General features: G+C 45.7%; 1 protein-coding gene across 4 annotated transcripts in view; it reads left to right on the forward strand.

The window, feature by feature from the left end:
• The first annotated feature begins 389 nt into the window (after positions 1-389).
• ical1 (islet cell autoantigen 1-like) overlaps positions 390-19995 on the forward strand; it is a 185919-nt gene continuing 166313 nt past the window's right edge. The window contains exons 1-2 of one of the 4 annotated variants that reach the window (XM_038786907.1): positions 390-1096; positions 19720-19762. In XM_038786907.1, the coding sequence (XP_038642835.1) occupies positions 19746-19762 (17 nt within the window). In that variant the 5' untranslated portion in view covers positions 390-1096; positions 19720-19745. Of the gene's footprint in view, positions 1136-19719; positions 19763-19995 lie in introns of all 4 variants that reach the window. The other 3 variants (XM_038786891.1, XM_038786882.1, XM_038786898.1) reach the window with 3 other exon arrangements.

Below are 19995 nucleotides of genomic sequence, written 5' to 3' on the forward strand. Positions count from 1 at the left end.
CAATAGACTCCTGGTTGAGTTATCAGTAAAGAAACTGATACTCAAAAAACATAACCTCAAAAAGCTATTCATTTCACAGGAGGAAAATAAATTGTGATGATCAAGGAAACTATGCTCAAAATCTATCCAGGCGGACTCATTCTCATTCCTAATTATTAGTCCAAACATTTTCTCAACGCCCTGCAGCATTATTTTCTTCCATTTCACTTTATATTCCAGCGCCGCCCCCCGGACTGGAGGACTCATCGCTTCCGCAGAGCCTCCTCCCGGCCTGGAGGACTCGTCCCCTCCACAGAGCCTCCTCCCGGCCTGGAGGACTCATCGCTTCCGCAGAGCCTGCTCCCGGCCTGGAGGACTCGTCCCCTCCACAGAGCCTCCTCCCGGCCTGGAGGACTCATCGCTTCCGCAGAGCCTGCTCCCGGCCTGGAGGACTCATCGCCTCCGCAGAGTCTCCTCCCGGCCTGGAGGACTCGTCCCCTCCACAGAGCCTCTTCCCGGCCTGGAGGACTCGTCCCCTCCACAGAGCCTCCTCCCGGCCTGGAGGACTCATCGCTTCCGCAGAGCCTGCTCCCGGCCTGGAGGACTCATCGCCTCCGCAGAGTCTCCTCCCGGCCTGGAGGACTCGTCCCCTCCACAGAGCCTCTTCCCGGCCTGGAGGACTCATCGTTTCCGCAGAGCCTCCTCCCGGCCTGGAGGACTCATCGCCTCCGCAGCGCCGCCCCGCGGCCTGGAGGACTCGTTGCCTCCGCAGCGCCTCCTCCCGGCCTGGAGGACTCGTCGCCTCCGCAGCATCGCCCCACGGCCTGGAGGATTCGTTTACTTCGTAGCGCCGCTTCGCGGCTGGAGGAGCCGTCATCACATCCTGCTCCGGCGGATCTTCTGATGGAAACAGAGAGCTGCGAGAAATCGCTACGTTGGCTGAGAAGACGGCCATCGCTGTGCCGATAACGCCGACCAAAGTCAGTTTGTCCTGCGAGGGGAGGAGCTGCCAGTCTGGCCTGAAGCCGGCAATCGGCGCCGCGGCCTGTCAGAGGGAGCGGGGCCTGGGTTTGATGTGGAGCTGCAGCCCGGCGGACAGGGCTGCAATCTGGAGCAGGTGACTGTGGGAGTCACCCCTCCCTTTCGTACTCTTCAGGTCGTTATTCTAAATAAATAACTTTAAAATCTGGGGGAAGAAAAAGCTGTTCTTACAAGTGGAGCGTTTAAATGGTCCCAGTCACTAGGGTGGAGACATTGGCCTTGGAGAGGGAGCAGTGTCGATTCACCAGAATACTGGGGGCAGGTTGAAGAGACTCGGTTTGTATTCCCTTGAAAATCATGGGGTGAGAAGAATTTGATCAGGGAGATATAAACTATTTCCACTGGGGGGAGAGCCCAGTGCGGGTCAGCAGTGATCTAATTGAATGGAAGACCAGGTTTGAGGGGCACAACATGCCATTCCTGGTCCCAGACACAGACCAGGCTTATCTGCTGCTGAAAACTCATCCAGGCCTTTGTTATCCCTACACTTGTCTATTCCAGTCTACTCCTGGCTTCTTGTACTTTTCATAAACTGGAGCTCATCCAAAACTCTGCTGTTCCTACCCTAACTCACACAAAGTCCCATTCACCTATCACTTCTGTGCTCAGTGACCCCTAACGTGGCCCCCAGTCCGGCTTCGCCCCAATTTTAAAATCCTCATCCTTGTTTTAAAATCTCTTCACGCCCTCATCCTCTCCTGACCGTACATCACTCTCTGTGCTCCGCCACTTCTTGTCCCTCTTGCATCCCTATTTTAATCGCTCTAACGTGGCGACTGTCTTTCAGTTGCCCCAACTTCTAAGCTCTAGAATTCCACCCATAACTTTCTCTTTCTCCTTGCCTCTCATTCTTCCTTTGTGAATTTCCTTAAAACCAAAATCTTTGGTTATCTGTCGTAATACCTCTATGTGGCTCATTTCTGCTGACATTGTTTTGCTCACTTGTATTTTTATAGACTCTCTCTTTCTGAGCTGACCCTTCCAAGGCGCAAGCCCTCTTGGTGTGTTCATCTGTCAGTTTGACTAATTTGCTTTGAGTTTTTGAATTTAAATTTGTTCATGCAAATTAGAAACAGCCCCAGACTGAGTCTTGAGAATTCTTCCAACAGCTATTTGTTTTACAGCCAATAACTAATATATCCCATTTCCAGGGATTATTGTGAATTCTACAGCTTTAAATTTAATGGGTAGGCCTTTTTGATTTAAAGAGTCAAACTGTAGTGGGTTCAAATTCTACTCCATAGACTTGGAACACTTACCCAAGTTCATACCCCTGTTCAGTACTTTAAAAAAAAAAATTCCAATTAAGGGGCAATTTATCGTGGCCAATCCACCTACCCTGCATGTCTTTGGGTTGTGGGGTGAGACCCATGCAGACACGGGGAGAATGTGCAAGCTCCACACGGACAGAGTGACCCAAGGCCGGGATCGAACCTGGGTCCTCGGCGCCGTGAGGCAGCAGTGACCCCTATTCAGTACTGAGGAAATGTTGCACTGTCATAGGTGCAGTTTCAGATGAGTCTGCCATTCATGTAGATGTTAAAGATCCAATGACATATTTGAAGAAGAACAGTGAAGTTCTCCAATGTTTATCCTACAAACGATATCACTAAAGTACAGCACTAATTGATAAGACTGATTATCTGATCATTTATCACATTGCTGTTTGAGCATGCTGGACAGAAGTTGTTTCAAGTGGTATCTTCTCAATATGTCAATTCACTGCCCATTGAAAAGTAGTGACTTTGATTTTTTTAAAACTGTAACTGCATTACAACACGGAACATGCTTCAAAACTACTTAATTGGCCGTAAAGTGCTTCAGGATGAACTGAGGTTGTGAAAGGTTGTACTAACTACTACGCCACTGTGCTGCCCCAAGTTGCTATATAAATCTAAGTTGTTATCCTTACAGTGCTGGGTTGGTTAATGCCCTTATCACAGCTATTAGAAGGACAATATAGTGATTGTTAACGTTGCAACAACGTCGAACACACTAACAAGTCAATATTTGTAGTGACATTAGCTGCTGGTTTACCAAAGGTTAGGCCTCATTCAGATGATAATATCACAGTAACCAATATTCTCGAATGATTTGAAGTCTTAATCCCATTGTACGGTTCAGGTCATGTTAACAACGTTGTCACTGGGGTGATGTTTCTGTACCTTAGCTCCATTTGAGCTGAGAAAAACACCCAGTAATGTGATTATGATGGCAATGTTCAGCATTTAAATCAGATTCCAGGCATCTGTGTTTGTTTCCAGTGTTCCTGATGTAATATCTGGTTTACATAGGTTACTTTCTCAAAGAGCAAAAGCAAGTTGGGCAGCATGGTAGCATTGTGAATAGCACAATTGCTTCACAGCTCCAGGGTCCCAGGTTCGATTCCGGCTTGGGTCACTGTCTGTGCGGAGTCTGCACATCCTCCCCGTGTGTGCGTGGGTTTCCTCCGGGTGCTCCGGTTTCCTCCCACAGTCCAAAGATGTGCGGGTTAGGTGGATTGGCCATGATAAATTGCCCTTAGTGTCCAAAATTGCCCTTAGTGTTGGGTGGGATTACTGAGTTATGGGGGTAGGGTGGAGGTGTTGACCTTGGGTAGGGTGCTCTTTCCGGGAGCCGGTGCAGACTCGATGGGCCGAATGGCCTCCTTCTGCACTGCAAATTCTATGATAAGTTTGTCGAGCATGACTTCTCTTCATAAAACCATGCTGACATTGGTGGATTGAGCTTTGTCTTTCCAAATGTTCAGTCATCTCCTCCTTAATGATTGATTCCAGTAACTTCCCCACCACAGAGGCCAAGCTAACCGGTCTGTAGTTTCCTACTTTTTGCCTCCCTTTTTGAATAGCAGCGTCATAATAGCGTGTTTCGAATTCACTAGCACCCTTCCAGAATCCTGGGAATTCTGAAATATCATAACCAATGCATCCACTATCTCTGCTGCCACCTCACTTAATACCCTAGGTGCAGGCCATCAGGTCCCAAAGACTTATCTGCCTTTAGTCCCATTAGTTTATTAGTGATAGTTATTGCACAAAGTTCTTCTGCATTAACTGTGGTAAGGAAAGTTTTTATTATCTTCTACTGTGAAGACAGAGGCAAAATATTGTTTCAGTGCCTCTGCCATCTGTTCACCATTATTACCTCAGCAATATTGTCCTCGAACGGGACAACATTTACTTTAGCTATTCTCTTCCTCTTTATATACGTATGGAAGCTTTTGGTAACAGCGTTTATGTTTTCTGCTAGTTTCCTTCCGTAGTTCATCTTTACTCTTTTGATTTTATTTTTAGTAGCCTTTTGCTGAACCTTAAATTTCTCTCAGTCCTCCAGCTTATCTCTAACCTTTGCAGTATGTATGCCCTAGTTTTTGCCTTTATGTCTTCCTTGACTTGTTTAGTTCCTTGACCCTGTTTAGCCATGGAACAATTTTCTCCCTTTTACAATTCTTCCTCTCAGGGATATACTTTAATTGAGAGGTATTTAATATCTCCCTGAACATCTGCCATTGTCCCTCAACTGGCCTACCCCCTCAATTATCTGTACCCAGTCTGCTTGGGCCAACTCTTTCCTCAGGCCTGTAAAATTACCCCTGCCCAGCACTAAAACTAATATGGCACTGTCTTCGCTCGTTCAATCTGAATATGAAATTCTAACATGCTGTGATCACTCCTTCCAAGAGGGTCCTTAACAACAAGACTATTTATCAACCCTTCTTCGTTACATAATACTAAATCTAAAATAGCCTGTTCCCTAGTTGACTCCATAACATATTGCTCGAATAAACAATCCCTCATACACTCTATGAAATCTCCCTCGAGATTTCTGATTGGAGGGAGAGAGCAGCGGGCAGTGTCAATTTCAGCGGCCGGCTGATTGCTTCAGTGAGAGAGCAGCTTCCCTCTCTGGATCAAAGTGAGCCGTCCGCTGAAATTGACACTGTTTTAATTGGATCCACGATGGGGGTTTTAAATTTATTTAAAAATCTATGCTAGCGCTTCCCATTGTGAGTCTACGGGGGTCTGCCCTCTCCCCCTGCCCCCCGTAGACTCACAATGGGAAGCGCTAGCATAGATTTTTAAATAAATTTAAAACCCCCATCATGGATATCCGCGGCTCGGATACAACGCGGGTGGCTGTCTTGGACCCCAACACCCGCGTTATAAAGGGGGACTACTGTATATTCAGTGACCTAACCTCCTAACCTCCACTGCTCTCTGGGATTGAAAATTCCAAAGATAGGGGAGGCCACTTAATTTCCCAACAAAAGTAAACATGTACCCTGTCAGACTATTACATATTTCAATAGGATCACCTCTCATTCTTCTAAACTCCACTGAGTCTAGGCCCAACCAGCTCATCCTTTCCTCGTAAGACAACCCCTTCATCCCAGGAATCAAACTAGTGAACCTTCTATGAACACCTTCCAAAGTCAGTATATACGTCTCCTTAAATCTCCTATTTTTATACACTATCCTCTTGCAATAAAGGCCAACATTTACCTTCCTAATTACTTGTACCTGCATGCTAACTTTTTTGCCATTTGTGTACAAGGACAAGCAGATCCCTCTGTATTGCAACATGCTGTTGTCTCTCCCCATTTAAATAATATACTGCTTTTTTATTCTTCCCACAAAGTTAACAACCTCACATTTTCTCATATATACTCCATCAGCCAAATCACTGAACTTTTCTTGTTCCCTGTGCAGACCCTTTACACTCTCCTCTCAACTTAAATTCCATCCGATCTGCAGCTTTGTTCCTTTTTGATAATATTGTCAAACAAAAATCTATTGATCTCTGTTTTAAAAGCTCCAATTGTCCCAACATCCATAACAGTGTAGGCAGAGAAAGTTCATCATTTCTACTACCTTCTGGTTTGGCTTCTGACTATCCTGGCTCTAATTTTTAGTTTTGTGTCCTCTTGAGCTTGATCCCCCCATCAGTGGAAATAGTTTCTGCATATCCACCCTATCAAATCCTTTTAAAATACTAGAGAACAGTTCACCATTCAACCTCATGTACTCAAAGGAATAGTTCATGCAACAAATCCCACAATTTAACCCTCTAAGCTCTGGTATCACTCTGGTGAATCTATCTACAGGCTGGTATATCCTTCCTGAGGTGTGGTGCCTGGAACTGAACACAATATTTCAGATGTGACCTGATCAAAACTCTGTACAATTAAAGAATAATTTCCTCCCCTTGGTACTCCAGCCTCCTTGAGATAAAGGCCAACATTTCATAAGTCTTTTGATTTGGGTGGCACAGCGGTTAGCACTGCTGCCTCACAGTGCCAGGAACCCGGGTTCAATCTGGCCTTGGGTTACTGTGTGAAGTTTGCGCTGGGTCGGTGAATCACTGCGCCACGACGCTCCGACGCCAGCGCGCGATTCTCCGAGGTGCCGAGTATCGGCGCCATTTGCACGGCGCTTTTGACGCGGCACCGGCCGTGGGTCGCTGGAATCGGCGGGATCGCTGATTCTCCAGCCCGGATGGGCCACGTGGCCGTGCAGATACGACAGAGTCCCACCGGTGGCGTTCACCCCTGGTCGCTGCCAGTGGGAACTCTGCGCGAAGGGTTGAGGGCAGCCTATGGGGCGGGAAAAAGCGATCCTTCACTGGAGGGGCTCCGATGGGATCTGGCCCGCGATCGGTGCCTACCGATCCCCCCCCACCCCGGGCCTACTTTCTTGCGCAGCCGGCCCCTGAACACCGACGCCATATTGCCATGTAGAGTCGGAGCCGGGACGCTGAAGAAGTCCCCCGCGCATGCGCAGGTTGGCACGGCACACCTGCGCATGCGCGGGTTGGCGTGATGCCCATTTGGCGCCGGGAAAGGAGGCTGAAGTGGCATGAACCGCTCCAGCGCCGTGCTGGCCCCCTGTGGGGGTCAGAATCGGTCGTCCCCGTGCCCGTTTCTCGCCATCCAATGTCTGAGAAGGTTTCCTCCAGGTGCTCCGGTTTCCTCCCACAGTCCAAAGATGTGCAGGTTAGGTGGATTGGCCGTTCTAAATTGTCCCTTGGTGTCCAAAACGTTAGGTGGGTTATAGGGATGGTGGGGGGGTTCTGGGTAGGGTGCTCTTTCACAGGGTTGGTGCAGACTCCTTCTACACTGTAGGGATTCTATGATTGTTTTTTGTTTTGATGCTGAAAACTAGATTTTAGTGATTTATTTATTTGAACTCCCAAACCTCTTCTCACCTCCGCAGTCCGTTCTTTCGTGCCATATAAGAAATGCTCAGCTTTATTTTTCCTGGCTCCATTTGCGCTATTTAATGTCCCTCTTGGTGAAATTTGTATACATGAAACTCACTGTTCCTTCACCTAAGTTATGTATGAATATACACATTAGGATCTGGAGTAGGCCATTTGGCTGTCGAGCCTGCTTTGCCATTTGATAAGATCATGGCTGATCTGATTTTGGCCTTTGTGGCCCCGACTCCACATTCCACCTACCCCAATAACCTTTGACTCCCCTGTTAGTCAAGAATCTATCTACCTCTGCCTTAGAGGGACAGTCCCACAATAAAGGGCATCTCATTTAGGACTGGATTGAGGAAGATTTTGTCACTCGGAGGGTGTTTAATTTTTGGAATACTTTACCCCAAAGGGTTTTGGAGGCTCAGTCATTGAGCATGTTCAAGACTGAAATTAATAGAGATATGGGGACAGTGCAGGAAAATGGTATTATAGTAGAAGCTCAGCCATGATCTCATTCAATGGTAGAATGAGTTCAAACGGCTGAATGGCTTTCCATTTCTTAAGTTCTTAAAAATATTCAAGACCCTTTTTCCACCTTTCTCTGGGACAGAGAGTTTCACAGTCTATGGCCCTCTGAAAGAAAATAATTTCTGTTACCTCCATCTTCAATTAATGCCCTAGTTCTAGTTTCTCTCACTAGGGGAAAAATATCCTTTCAGTCCCAGTCAAGTCCCCTCCGAATCTTTGATGTTTCAATAAGATCATCTCTCATTCTTCCGAACTCCAGTGAATACATGCCAAGTCTTAATAATAATCTTTATTAGTGTCACAAATAGGCTTACATTAACACTGCAATGAAGTTACTGTGAAAATTATCTGTAAGACAACATCCTCCACCCTCCCAATGCCAGGAATCAGACATGTAAACTTTCTCTGAACTGCATCTAATGTGGCTATGCTCTCTCTTAAATAAGAAGGCCTAAACTTTTCACAGCACTCCAGATGTGATCTGACATATGTCCTGTACAACTGTAGCAAGACACCCCTACTCTTATATTCTTCTCCCCTTATAATAAACAACAACATTCCATTTCCTTCCTAATCACTTGTTGTAGCTGCATACTAACTTTTTATGATTCATGTACCGGCACACCCAAATCCTTTTGTACCTCTGAGTTATGCAATCTCTCTCTCTTTTCTATTCTATCTGCCAAAGTGGACAAATCTACATTTTCCTTCATCATACTCCATCTGCCAGTTTTTTTTCCTGCTCACTTAACCCACCCAGGCCCTTTACAGACTCCTTTTATCCCCATTGCAAGTTATTTTCCTACATACCTTTGTGTCATCTGCAAATTTAGCAACGTTACATTTGGTTTCATCATCCAAGTTATTGATATAAATTATAAAGAGTGGAGGCCCAAGCACTGATACTTGTGGCAGTCCAGACGTTATGTCCTATCAACCTGAAAATGACCCATTTAAGCCTATACACTGTTTCCTGTTAGTTCAATTCTCTATCTATGCTAATATAGTACATGGTACACCACGAGTTCTTATTTTGTGCAGTAACATTTGATGTGGCACCTTGTCAAATAAGCAGAACAGAGCCTTCTGGAAATCAAAGTGTGCTTCATCCACAGGTTCCCCTTTATTCACATTACTTGCTACTTTTCTCAAAGAACTCCAATAAATTAGTCAAAGATGATTTCCCTTTTGCAAAACCATGTTGACTCTGCTTTTTTGCATTGAAATTTTCTAAGTGCTTCACAAAACCTTCTTTAATAATAGATTACAGCATTTTCCCAAGACAGATGTTACGTTTTAAAAAAAAAAATTTAGAGTAAATTATTTTTCCAATGAAGGGCAATTTAGCGTGGCTAATCCACCTATGCTGCATATCTTTTGGGTTGTGGGGGTGAGACCCAGGCAAACACGGGAGAACGTGGAAACTCCACATGGACAGTGACCCAGATGACGGGATCGAACCTGGGACTTCGGTGCCGTGAGGCAGCAGTGCTAACTACTGCGCCACCATGCTGCCCACAGATGTTAAGTTGTGTTCGTTATTTTCCAATCTGATGGGACTTTTCAGAGTCTAGGGAATTTTGGAAAATTACAGCCGAGTCACCTACTACCTCTGTCGCCACTTCTTTTAAGACCCGAGGATGAAGTCCATCAGTACCTGGGGACGTGGACAGCACGATAGCACAGTGGTTAGCACAATTGCTTCACAGCTCCAGGGTCCCAGGTTCGATTCCTGGCTTGGGTCACTGTCTGTGCGGAGTCTGCACGTTCTCCCTTGTGCGCATGGGTTTCCTCTGGGTGCTCCGGTTTCCTCACACAGTCCAAAGATGTGCAGGTTAGGTGGATTGGCCATGATAAATTGCCCTTAGTGTCCAAAATTGCCCTTAGTGTTGGGTGGGGTTACTGGGTTATGGGGATAAGGTGGAGGTGTGGTGTTGGCTAGGGTGCTCTTTCAAAAAAAAAAGAGCCGGTGCAGACTCGATGGGCTGAATGGCCTCCTTCTGCACTGTAAATTCTATGATATCTATGATTTTATTCTCCCCCTTTTCATGATGATTATTTTAAGTTCCTCTCTCCTTGCACCTTTTGAATCACAATTATTTCTGGGATGCTATTTGTATCCTCCGTATTGATGATTGACAGGAAAACATCTGATCAATTCATCCGCCATTTTCTTATTTTCCATTATTAATTCCCCAGACTCAACATTCTGGGGTTACCATTGATCAGAAACTGAACTTGACTAGCCATAAAAATACAGTGCCTACAAAAACAGGTCAAAGGTTCGGAATCCTGTGGTGAATAACTCATCTCCTGACTACCCAAAGCCTTTCTGCAATCTACACGGCACAAGTCAGGAGTGTGACGGAATAGGCTCCACTTGCCTGGATGAGTGCAGCTTGAATGACACTCAAGAAGCTTGACACCATCCAGGACAAAGCAGCCAGCTTGATTGGCACCTCTTCCACAAACATTCACACCCTCCACCACTGATGCACAGTGGCATCAGTGTGTACCTTCTACAAGATGCATTCAGGAATTCACCAAGGCTTCTGAAACAGCACCTTCCAAACCCAAGACCACTACCATCGAGAAGGACAGAGGCAGCAGATACATGGGAACACCACTGCCGAGAGGTTCCCCTCCAAACCACTCCCCAAACCACTCACCATCCTGACTCTGTAACATGTTTCTTCACTGTCACTGGGTCAAAGTCCTGGAACTCCCTCCCTAACAGCACTATGTGTGAACCTACATCACATAGAATCATAGAATTTACAGTGCAGAAGGAGGCCATTCGACCCATTGAGTCTGCACTGGACCTTGGAAAGAGCACTCTACCCAAGCCCCAACCCTATCCCCTTAAACCCAGCAACCCCACCCAACCTTTTTTTGGACACTAAGGGGCAATTTCGCATGGCCAATCCACCTAACCTGCACATCTTTGGACTGTGGGAGGAAACCGGAGCACCCGGAGGAAACCCACGCACACACGGGGAGGATGTGCAGACTCCGCACAGACAGTGACCCAAGCCGGGAATCGAACCTGGGACCCTGGAACAGTGAAGCAACTGTGCTAACCAATGTGCTACCACTGAAGCGGTTCAGGAAGGCGGTTCACTACCACCTTCTCGAGGGCAATTAGAGATGGGCTATAAATGCTAGCATAGTCAGTGACACCCACATCCCTGATTGAATTAAAACAAAAGACATTCTCAAGAGGACCAACGCTCACTTTAATCACACTTTTTCTTTATGAACACTTGTAGAAATTCTTATTGTCTGTTTTTAGCTAGCTTTCTCGTACCTGTAATTTCTCCCTTATTATTCTTTTTTTTTTCTTTTTTAAAATTTAGATTAGCCAATTATTTTTTCCAATTAAGGGGCAATTTAGCGTGGCCAATCCACCTACTCTGCACATTTTTGGGTTGTGAGGGCGAAACCCACGCAAACACGGGGAGAATGTGCAAACTCCACACGGACAGTGACCCAGGGTCAGGATCGAACCTGGGACCTCAGCGCCGTGAGGCGGTTGTGCTAACCACTAGGCCACCGTGCTGCCCTTCCCTTATTATTCTTTTATTATTTATTGTTTTTTTATATTTTGAAGTAATCAATTACTCCTGCCTCAGGGTGTCACGATGGCACAGTACTGCTGCCACGCAGTGCCGAGGATCGGGATTCCATCCCGGCCCCTGGTCACTGTCCCCGTTTGGAATTTATACATTCTCCCCGTGTCTGCATGGGATTCACCCTCACAACCCACAGATGTGCAGGGTAGGTGGTTTGGCCAAGCTATTTTGCCCCTTAATTGGAAAAAAACGTATTGGGTACTTTAAATTTCTATTAAAAAGATTATTAACCCTGTCTCATTGCACATTACCAGATGTAGAATAGCCTTTTTTATTCATTTACGTGATGTGAGTGTCACTCGCTGGGCCAGCATTTCTGCCCATTCCTAGTTGCTTTTGAGAGTGGCTTGCTAGGCCATTTCAGAGTCAACCACATTGTTGTAGGTCTGGAGTCACATGTAGGGCCAGACCAAATAAGGATGGCATGTTTCCTTCCCTATGGGACATCAGTGAACCAAATGGGTATTTACAACAATCGACAGTGGTTTCATGGTCATCATTAGACTTTTTAATTCCGGTTGTTTTATTGAATTTAAATTCACCATCTGCCCCAGAGCGTAGTCCCCAGAGTTTTACCCTGGATCTCTGGATTACTCGTCCAGCAATTGCTGCCTCCCCTCGCTGGTTAACTCCAGGACATGATTTTTGCTCTACCCTTTTCTAAAGCCTTCATTATTTCTTCCAGTATACCTTGTCCTGCAGTGTGGTTACTGTAAGGGGACCTATAAACTACTCCAGCAAGTCACTTTATACCTCCATTGATTTTTTTACTTCTACCCAAATTGATTCTGTGTGTTGATCTTTAGAACTAAAGTTACCCCCCTCTAATGTACAAATGTAATCCTTAATTAACAGGGTCAATCCTCCACTTTTTCCTAGTTTCCTGTCCTTCTGTAATGTAGCCATGAGTATTCAATTCCCAGTCTTTGCCAACTTGCAGCCATGTCTCTGGAGTGGCTATCTGATCATACATATTTATTTCTATTTTAAGCTGTCAGTTCATCCATTTTGTTGTGAATGCTGTGTGCATTCAGGTTCAGAGCCTTCAGTTCTGTCTTTACCACTTTTGCAATCTCTGTCCTTTCCTGTCATGCTCTGAGTAATAATAATCTATTATTGTTACAAGTAGGCTTATATTAACACTGCAATGAAGTTACTGTGAAAATCCCTAGTCGCCACACCCCGGTGCCTGCTCGGGTACACAGAGGGAAAATTCAGAAAGTCCGATTCGCCTAACAGCATGTCTTTCGGGACTTGTGGGAGGAAACTTGTCTGGAGCATCCGGACGAAACCCATGCAGACACAGGAAGAACATACAGACTCTGTCCAGGCAGCGACCCAAGTGGGAATCGAACCTGGGTTCTTGGCGCTGTGAAGCAACAGTGCTAACCACTGTGCGACTGCACCACGATTATAATTTCTCTTATTGCTACCCTGCTGTGTTACCTTGGCCTCTTTTGCCTTACTTGATCCCTCGACCCTACTATTCAGCTTAAAGCCCTCTTTCCCGCCCAATTAATAAGATGAGAAGATGCCTGTGAAAATCATTGGTCATGTACCTCCAATCCTGAATTCTCACTGTCTCCCAATCAAATTCCAATCAAAATCATATTGTTATTTCCACTCTCGTGTCCTCTCATATTTGTTAATAATTAGTGAATGCCTTCTGGAAGTCCACACTTATTACTTATCTTATTGGTGACCTCAAAAAAGTCAGCTAGATCAATCAGACAAAGCTTACACTTGACAAAGCTTTGTTGGCTTTCTCCAATCAACTCATATTTGTGTAAATGCTTTGTCTCTCTATCCCTAATGACCGATTCAATTAGCTTCTTCATAACTCACTTTACAGTTGACAGTCCTCTGGTCATCTGTTTCACTCTCCACCCCTAAAAGGAGACTTGTATTTACATAGCATTTTTCATGACCACCGGATGTTCCAATGCACTTAAAAAAAATATGTTTTAAGAGTACCCAATTATTTTTTTCTCAATTAAGAGGCAATTTAGTGTGGCCAATCTACCAACCTGCACATCTTTGGGTTGTGGGTGTGAGACCCACTTGGACACGGGAGAATGTGCAAACTCTACATGAACAGTGACCCGGGGTCAGGATTGAACATGGGTCCTCAGCGCCATGAGGCAGCAGTGCTAACCACTGCACCACTGTGCTGCCCTGTTCCAATGCACTTTAAGCCAATTAAATACTTTTGAAGCCACGATTGTCATGTAGGAAACACAGCAGGCAACATGTGTGCAGCAAACCCCACAAACAGCAATGAGATAATAACCGGATTATTTGTTTATTGTGATGTTGATTGAGGGATAAATATTGGCCAGGAAACGGGGTAATTCCCCTGCTCTTTGAAATAGTGCCATGGGATCTTTTATATCCAGCCAAGAAGGCAGATGGGGGTTTAATTTTAATGTCTCAGCACTTTTAAAGACAGCACTTCCAAACGAGTACTCCTTCAGTCATGCACTGGAGTGCCCGAATTAATCTTTGTGCTAAAGCTTTGGAATGGAACCTTGAACTTTGTGACTCGGAGGGGAGTGCACAACGTAATGAAATGGTATTAGCAAAATTCCATTGTAATGGCACAATTTGTGAATCAAGAAAACGTTGAAAGATTATGACGCACACTCCTGAAATTTCCTTACCCACTTCTTTTAATATCCTGCAGTGAAAGCTATCTTGACCTGGAGATTTAACTATCTAACGTCCAATTATGTTCGCTGTCACAATATTGTTACTTATTTTATTTCCAAGACGTTCCTCCTCTTGATTTACTTTTAGTTTCTAATTTATCACTGATATAAATTATCTTCCTCAATTGTCAAACGGATGAATGTAGTATTAACAGAGACAGGCCAGTCACCATAGAGCACAGGTTACAGTACCGGTGAGTACAGATCTGTGACAGCAATGAGATACAATAATGGTGGGTACAGATCTTTCACTGGTGGTGACTGTGTTGGGTTAATTGTGATTACTCTGCTCCCGCACATACCACTGTTGAGCTTACATATCTCTGCTCTAATCAGCCCATGGGCGGAGAACAGATCTGGGGCGAAATTCTCCGACCCCCAGCAGGGTCGGAGAATCACCTGGGGGCGCCTAAAATCCCGCCCCCACTGTGGCAGAGATTCTCCGCCACCCGGGAAGTGGCGGGGGCAGGAATCTCGCCACTCCGATCGGAGAGGCCCCTGCGGCAATTCTCCGGCCCGGATGGGCCGAAGTCCCGCCGCTGGGAGGCCTCTCCCGCCGCCGAGGTTTAAACCACCTCTGGAACGGCGGGCTAAGCGGCGTGAGCAGGTCCTGGGGGGGCGGGGGGCGATCGAACCCCGGGGGGGGGGGGGGTGCCCCCACGGAGGCCTGGCCCGCGATCGGGGCCCCCCCCCTCAGAGTCCGGGCCAGTGCCCTGGCTGCACTAGTTTCTTCCGCGTCCGCCACGGCCTCCACCATGGAGGACGCGGAAGAGAACCCCACATCGCGCATGCGCCGGCAGTGACGTCAGTGGCCAGCTGCCGCCTGACGTCACTGCCGGCGCATGCGCGGACCGGCGAAAGCCTTTCGGCCAGCCCCGCTGCTGGGGACGCCGGTTTTTTGCGCCGGTCTTCAGGTGGCAACCGCTCCGGCGCGGGGCTGGTCCCCAAAGGTGGGGAGAAGCCCCCACCTTTGGGGAGGCGCGACCCCTGAGTGGTTGGCGCCACTCCCCTAATCCGGGACCCTCCGTCACACCGGGTAGGGGAGAATGCCGCCCGAGTTCTGTTCAGCTGAATTTGAATAATTTATTGAGCACCAGTTTTGTTGAATTACATTAATAAATATACTGATTACAGGTCTTTCAGAAATTTAACAAAATCCTGCATGCTGGAAAACAAAAGAATTTGCTAGCAGGTCTGTCAACTTTCAAAGTGTTAGTGCTTTGGGTGGAGCTCAGATCTAAAAATATCTCATCCAAAATGTTCACCTATTTTTCTAATTACTTAGAAACTGAGTACACACTGGAGAGTAGTCAGCGTGGACTTCGAAAGGAAAGGTCACATTTGTCCCACCCTACTAAAAATTTTGAAGAAATAATGAAAGGTAGATAAGGGTAATGGAGTAGACTTAATATATTTGAATATTTAAAGGTCTTCTATTTCTATAAGATACGTCATGTAAACTCATGATTATGATTGGAGAAGCAGAATGGAACCGTTGCTTTTCCTGATATATATTAATGAGCTAGATCATAGTGTTCTGGAGACAATTTCAAAGTTTGCGGATGATACAAACCTTGGAAGCATTGTAAACTATGAGAAGGACAGTGCATAACTTCTAAAGGACAAAGACAAATTGGTGGAGTGGACAGATAGGCGGCAGACAAAGTTCAATGTGGAGAATTGCCTTTTGGTAGGAATGTGGAGAGACAATATAAAATAAAGGGTACAATTCTTAAGAGAGTTTGGGAACAGAGACCTGTATGTTTTTGTGGTACAGAATTCTGGATAAACCTCTTTAACCAGAGAGTAGTTGAATGTGAAACCTGCTGGCACAGTGAGTAGCTGAGGAGAAAAGCATCAAAGCAAAGTTGGATAAACATACAAGGACGAAAGAGTAGAAGCATACAGTGAGAGGGTTAAATGCAGAGGAGTGGGAGGTATAAACACTGACATAGACATGTTGGGTAGGTAGAATGGCCTGTTTCTGTGCTATGGATTCTCTAATACAATGTCATTTTCTCTTGGGCACAACTGTGCTGTTCCAAGGTTAGCTGAGGATTGGTGTTTGACTCTGGAGTCTTAGGTTTCAGTAGAGTGCATTGAGTTAGTAAAATCAACATGATATAGCACCATTTCAAGGACACAAATTTCAGATTTTGGGCAAGAGCTGTAGGGCAAATGTGAGGAAGAACCTTTTTTATAGAGCGAGGGGTATTGTCCTGGAATTCGTTATGATGATGGTGGAAGAAGAAACAATCAGTGATTTTAAAATGAAATTGGATGGGCACTTGAAGTAAATAAACCTGCAGTGCAAAGGGGATCAAGTGGGGATGTGGTGGTGTAAGTAGGGACTGGGACTGACTAAATTATTGCTGATGTTGCTGGTGTTGTAAGACTTCTTACTAGATTATTTAAGGAAAAGGAGTTATGTTTCTGAAGCTTTTTGTTTTGCTCTTAGCAGGACAGTTGCATGAATGCAAAATTTCAAACTATCACAACAATTGTATACTACAGAAGAAATGGGAGCTGATTGATTGGCTGAGGCCTTGACATGGAAAAAGCAATGGGGAACTATAGCCTGACCCAGCTTCTAGGTCATTCAAAAAAGGCACAAGGCTTGAACATATTTATTTTGTTTGCAGAGAACAGATCTCTATGTGTGAACATATGTCGCTTCGAGCAAGCGTAACTGAGTCACATCTTGAGCTTGACTGATTACCTTAAATTGGTTGTAAGTGTAGCTGTTGGCGTATTCAGGATTGTTCAGCAAGTGTTACCTAATCGTTGAATCATATCCAACTGTTCTGTTACAAGCATGGTTGAGTACAGATTGTACTCTCCCTATTACGAACATCCAAAGGAACATACTGTTTGATTGAATCAGCCAATCGCTGGGATGTACCTGTCATCGCACCGGCATTGAAACTCATATGTACCATTTCTCAATTTTGTGGTAGGCAGAATGTCTTTTTGGGTTGATGGTACTACCTTGTTAATAGAAAATTAATCCCTGCTAACAACAGAGCCAGCCGTGGTGCCATTACTCTGGCTACTGCTGCTGGTTTCCCCTGATAACCTTCCCACCCCCCCAACAGTAACCAAAAGCATATACTTGTTAGAGAGGGGGCAGCCACAGCGGATTCCTGCACTGACTGCCTGCTCCTAGCGGTTGCCCCTCTATCTTCCTACACCTTGGGTGTAAACACCATGGGCGGAATTCTCCGCAAGGCCCGACGCCGTCGTGAAACCTGGTGAGGTTCACAACGGCATCAGAAGCCTCTCCCGGCCCCCTATTCTCCCCTACCCGGGGGGGATAGGCGGGCCGTACCGGAAACTCGGCGGCCGGGCCTTGTCCCTGGCTTCAAGGCCCAGCACGCCAAGAATGACGCCGCGGCTGAGCCTAATGACGTCAGCCACGCATGCGCGGGTTGGACAGCTCAAAGTGTGGACCCCACACTTACCTGGCGGCCATGTTCACGACGGCAGCGACCAGGTGCGGTTGCCGCCGTCGTGAACCGGTCGGGAACGGCAGGCCGCTCGGCCCATCCGGGTCGGAGAATCGCGGGCCGCCGTGAAAAACGGTGGCCCGCGTTTCTCCGAGTGGCATTTCGGAAAACCGGACACGCCATTTTGGCGGGGGTGGGAGAATAGCGGGAGGTGTGGGAGCGGACCTCCCGCTATTCTCCCACCCATCGTGGTTGCGGAGAATTGCGGCCAATGTCTCTATAACTCCTGTCTATGGCGTTTCCCACCGCCTGCATGCTCCTGAGTGTATCCAACTGCTGCTCCAACCAATCCAAATGGTCTGTGAGGAGTTGTAATTGGGTGCATGTCCTGCAGATGTAGTTGTCTGGAATGCTGAAAGCTTCACGGACCTCCCACGTCTCACAAGTGAAGCACTTTGCCCCTCTAACTGCCATTTCTAGAACTAATTAATGAATTAATTTAAAAATAAATACTTATTAAATTAAAATAAGTTACAGCTATCAATATGCTTCCTAATACTAGATTTCTACTGTAAATGTAAAATGCAAAATGTAAATTTTAAAATGTTTTTTGAAATTTTCACAGATTCCTTATTAGCCAATCAAATCACAGTCTAAATTGTAAAAAGCTGACCCCTGCAGGACTCAGTTGTTACATTCTGCCAATCAGAGAAAGACCCATTCCTGCATCCTCTCTGTTTTCTGCCAGTTGGCCAATCTTCTATCCATGCTACACCATGAGCTTTTATTTTCTCAATATCCTGAGATGTGTAGCACCTTATTCATTGCTGCCTGGAAATCCAAGTACAGCATGTCTGCAGGCTCCCCTTTAACAGCTCAACTATTTATTGCTTTAACCAGCCGAGTTGTTTGGAGAGCTCTCCAAAGTGTTTTGCTGGAGACATACCAACCTCTTCTTATTGTTGTTCTTGCTGTGTAACCACTTTGCATTGATGTAGCACCTTGACCACAGGAAGATATCCCAAGGTGCTTCGCAGAGCCATAATCAGACAAAGGCGATACCTAGCCAATGGAGATATTAACACAGGTGATTAAAATCATGGCCAAAGAAGCGCCTTAAAGGTGAAGAGAAAGAGTTGGCGTTGTTTATATAATGAATTCTGAGCTTGGAGCCTTCATTGCTGAAAGTACAGCCACCAATGTAGGATGAATACAATGGTAGATTTTAAGAGGCCAGTGTTGGAAGAATGTAGAATTTGCAGAAGATGTGGGACTGGAAGAGGTTAGGGGTGGGCGGGATGGCCAGGGAGAAATTTAACATGAAAATTAGAATTTTAGTGCCTCTAACTATATACCCAGGGACTGGAAATATTGATTTAGCGAATTACAGTCTGCACAGTGCAGTGATATGCCAACACTCTGTGTGACTGGAATTTGATTGATAATAATGATTCTGCATGTGAGCGAACGTATGTGATGGAAATGAAGCTACTATATTAAAATACTTTATTGGGAATATGTTCTTTTTCCAATTTCCCTTTCCTTTGCCACCGGCCAACAGTTGTCTAGTGCCGCACCCAAGTCAGGGAGCCCAATAATGAGTATGAGTCGGTTATCTAAATGTGGGAGGGTAGCATATCTGAGTCCTATCCTGCCCATACAGACTACCTGGCTGATTTCCTTTCCTCTCTATGCGCCTCCCCACTTCATGAATGCTCAGATTAATTTAGAGGCCTTCCCACGGATCCAGCTGAAAGCAATTTATTCAGCACTGATTAGGGATTGAACCCAACATCTTCTCTGACTGCTTTATTACCGCAGCACAATGACATTGGCCTGGTAACCATTGGAGGTAGCTTCTCTGGAGAAATCTGTAATCTTTTCTATTTAACAAGCTGTCATATGCTGTAATTATTAGATCAGTTCGATAGAATGCTTCTTAACGATGGTAAAGACCAAGAGATTGTAATTTAACAGGCTGGTTCTAAAATCCTAGTGACAACAAAATTATTGTTGCCTTTGTAAGATAATGACTGTACTTCAGAAAGATGCTTTACTGGCTATGAAGTGTCTTGGGATGTACTGAGTTTGTGAAAGGCCCTGTAAAAATGCAAGGCTTTTTGAAATTGTTCTGAAATTGTAAAGTCTGGATCTAATTGCTTCTGTTGATTCTCTTTTTAGGTTTCCCACAACAGAAGCAGTACACAATGGACAGTCATCAAGGGTAAGCATTTATTATGCAGCAGAAGTAATATCAGACAGCTTTCTGATGCAACCCAAGGGGCAGCACGGTAGCATTGTGGATAGCACAATTGCTTCACAGTTCCAGGGTCCCAGGTTCAATTCCGGCTTGGGTCACTCTGTGTGGAGTCTGCACATCCTCCCCGTGTGTGCGTGGGTTTCCTCCGGGTGCTCCGGTTTCCTCCCACAGTCCAAAGATGTGCAGGTTAGGTGGAT

This window comes from Scyliorhinus canicula, chromosome 2, assembly GCF_902713615.1.
Source record: "Scyliorhinus canicula chromosome 2, sScyCan1.1, whole genome shotgun sequence".
Taxonomy (NCBI): domain Eukaryota; kingdom Metazoa; phylum Chordata; class Chondrichthyes; order Carcharhiniformes; family Scyliorhinidae; genus Scyliorhinus; species Scyliorhinus canicula.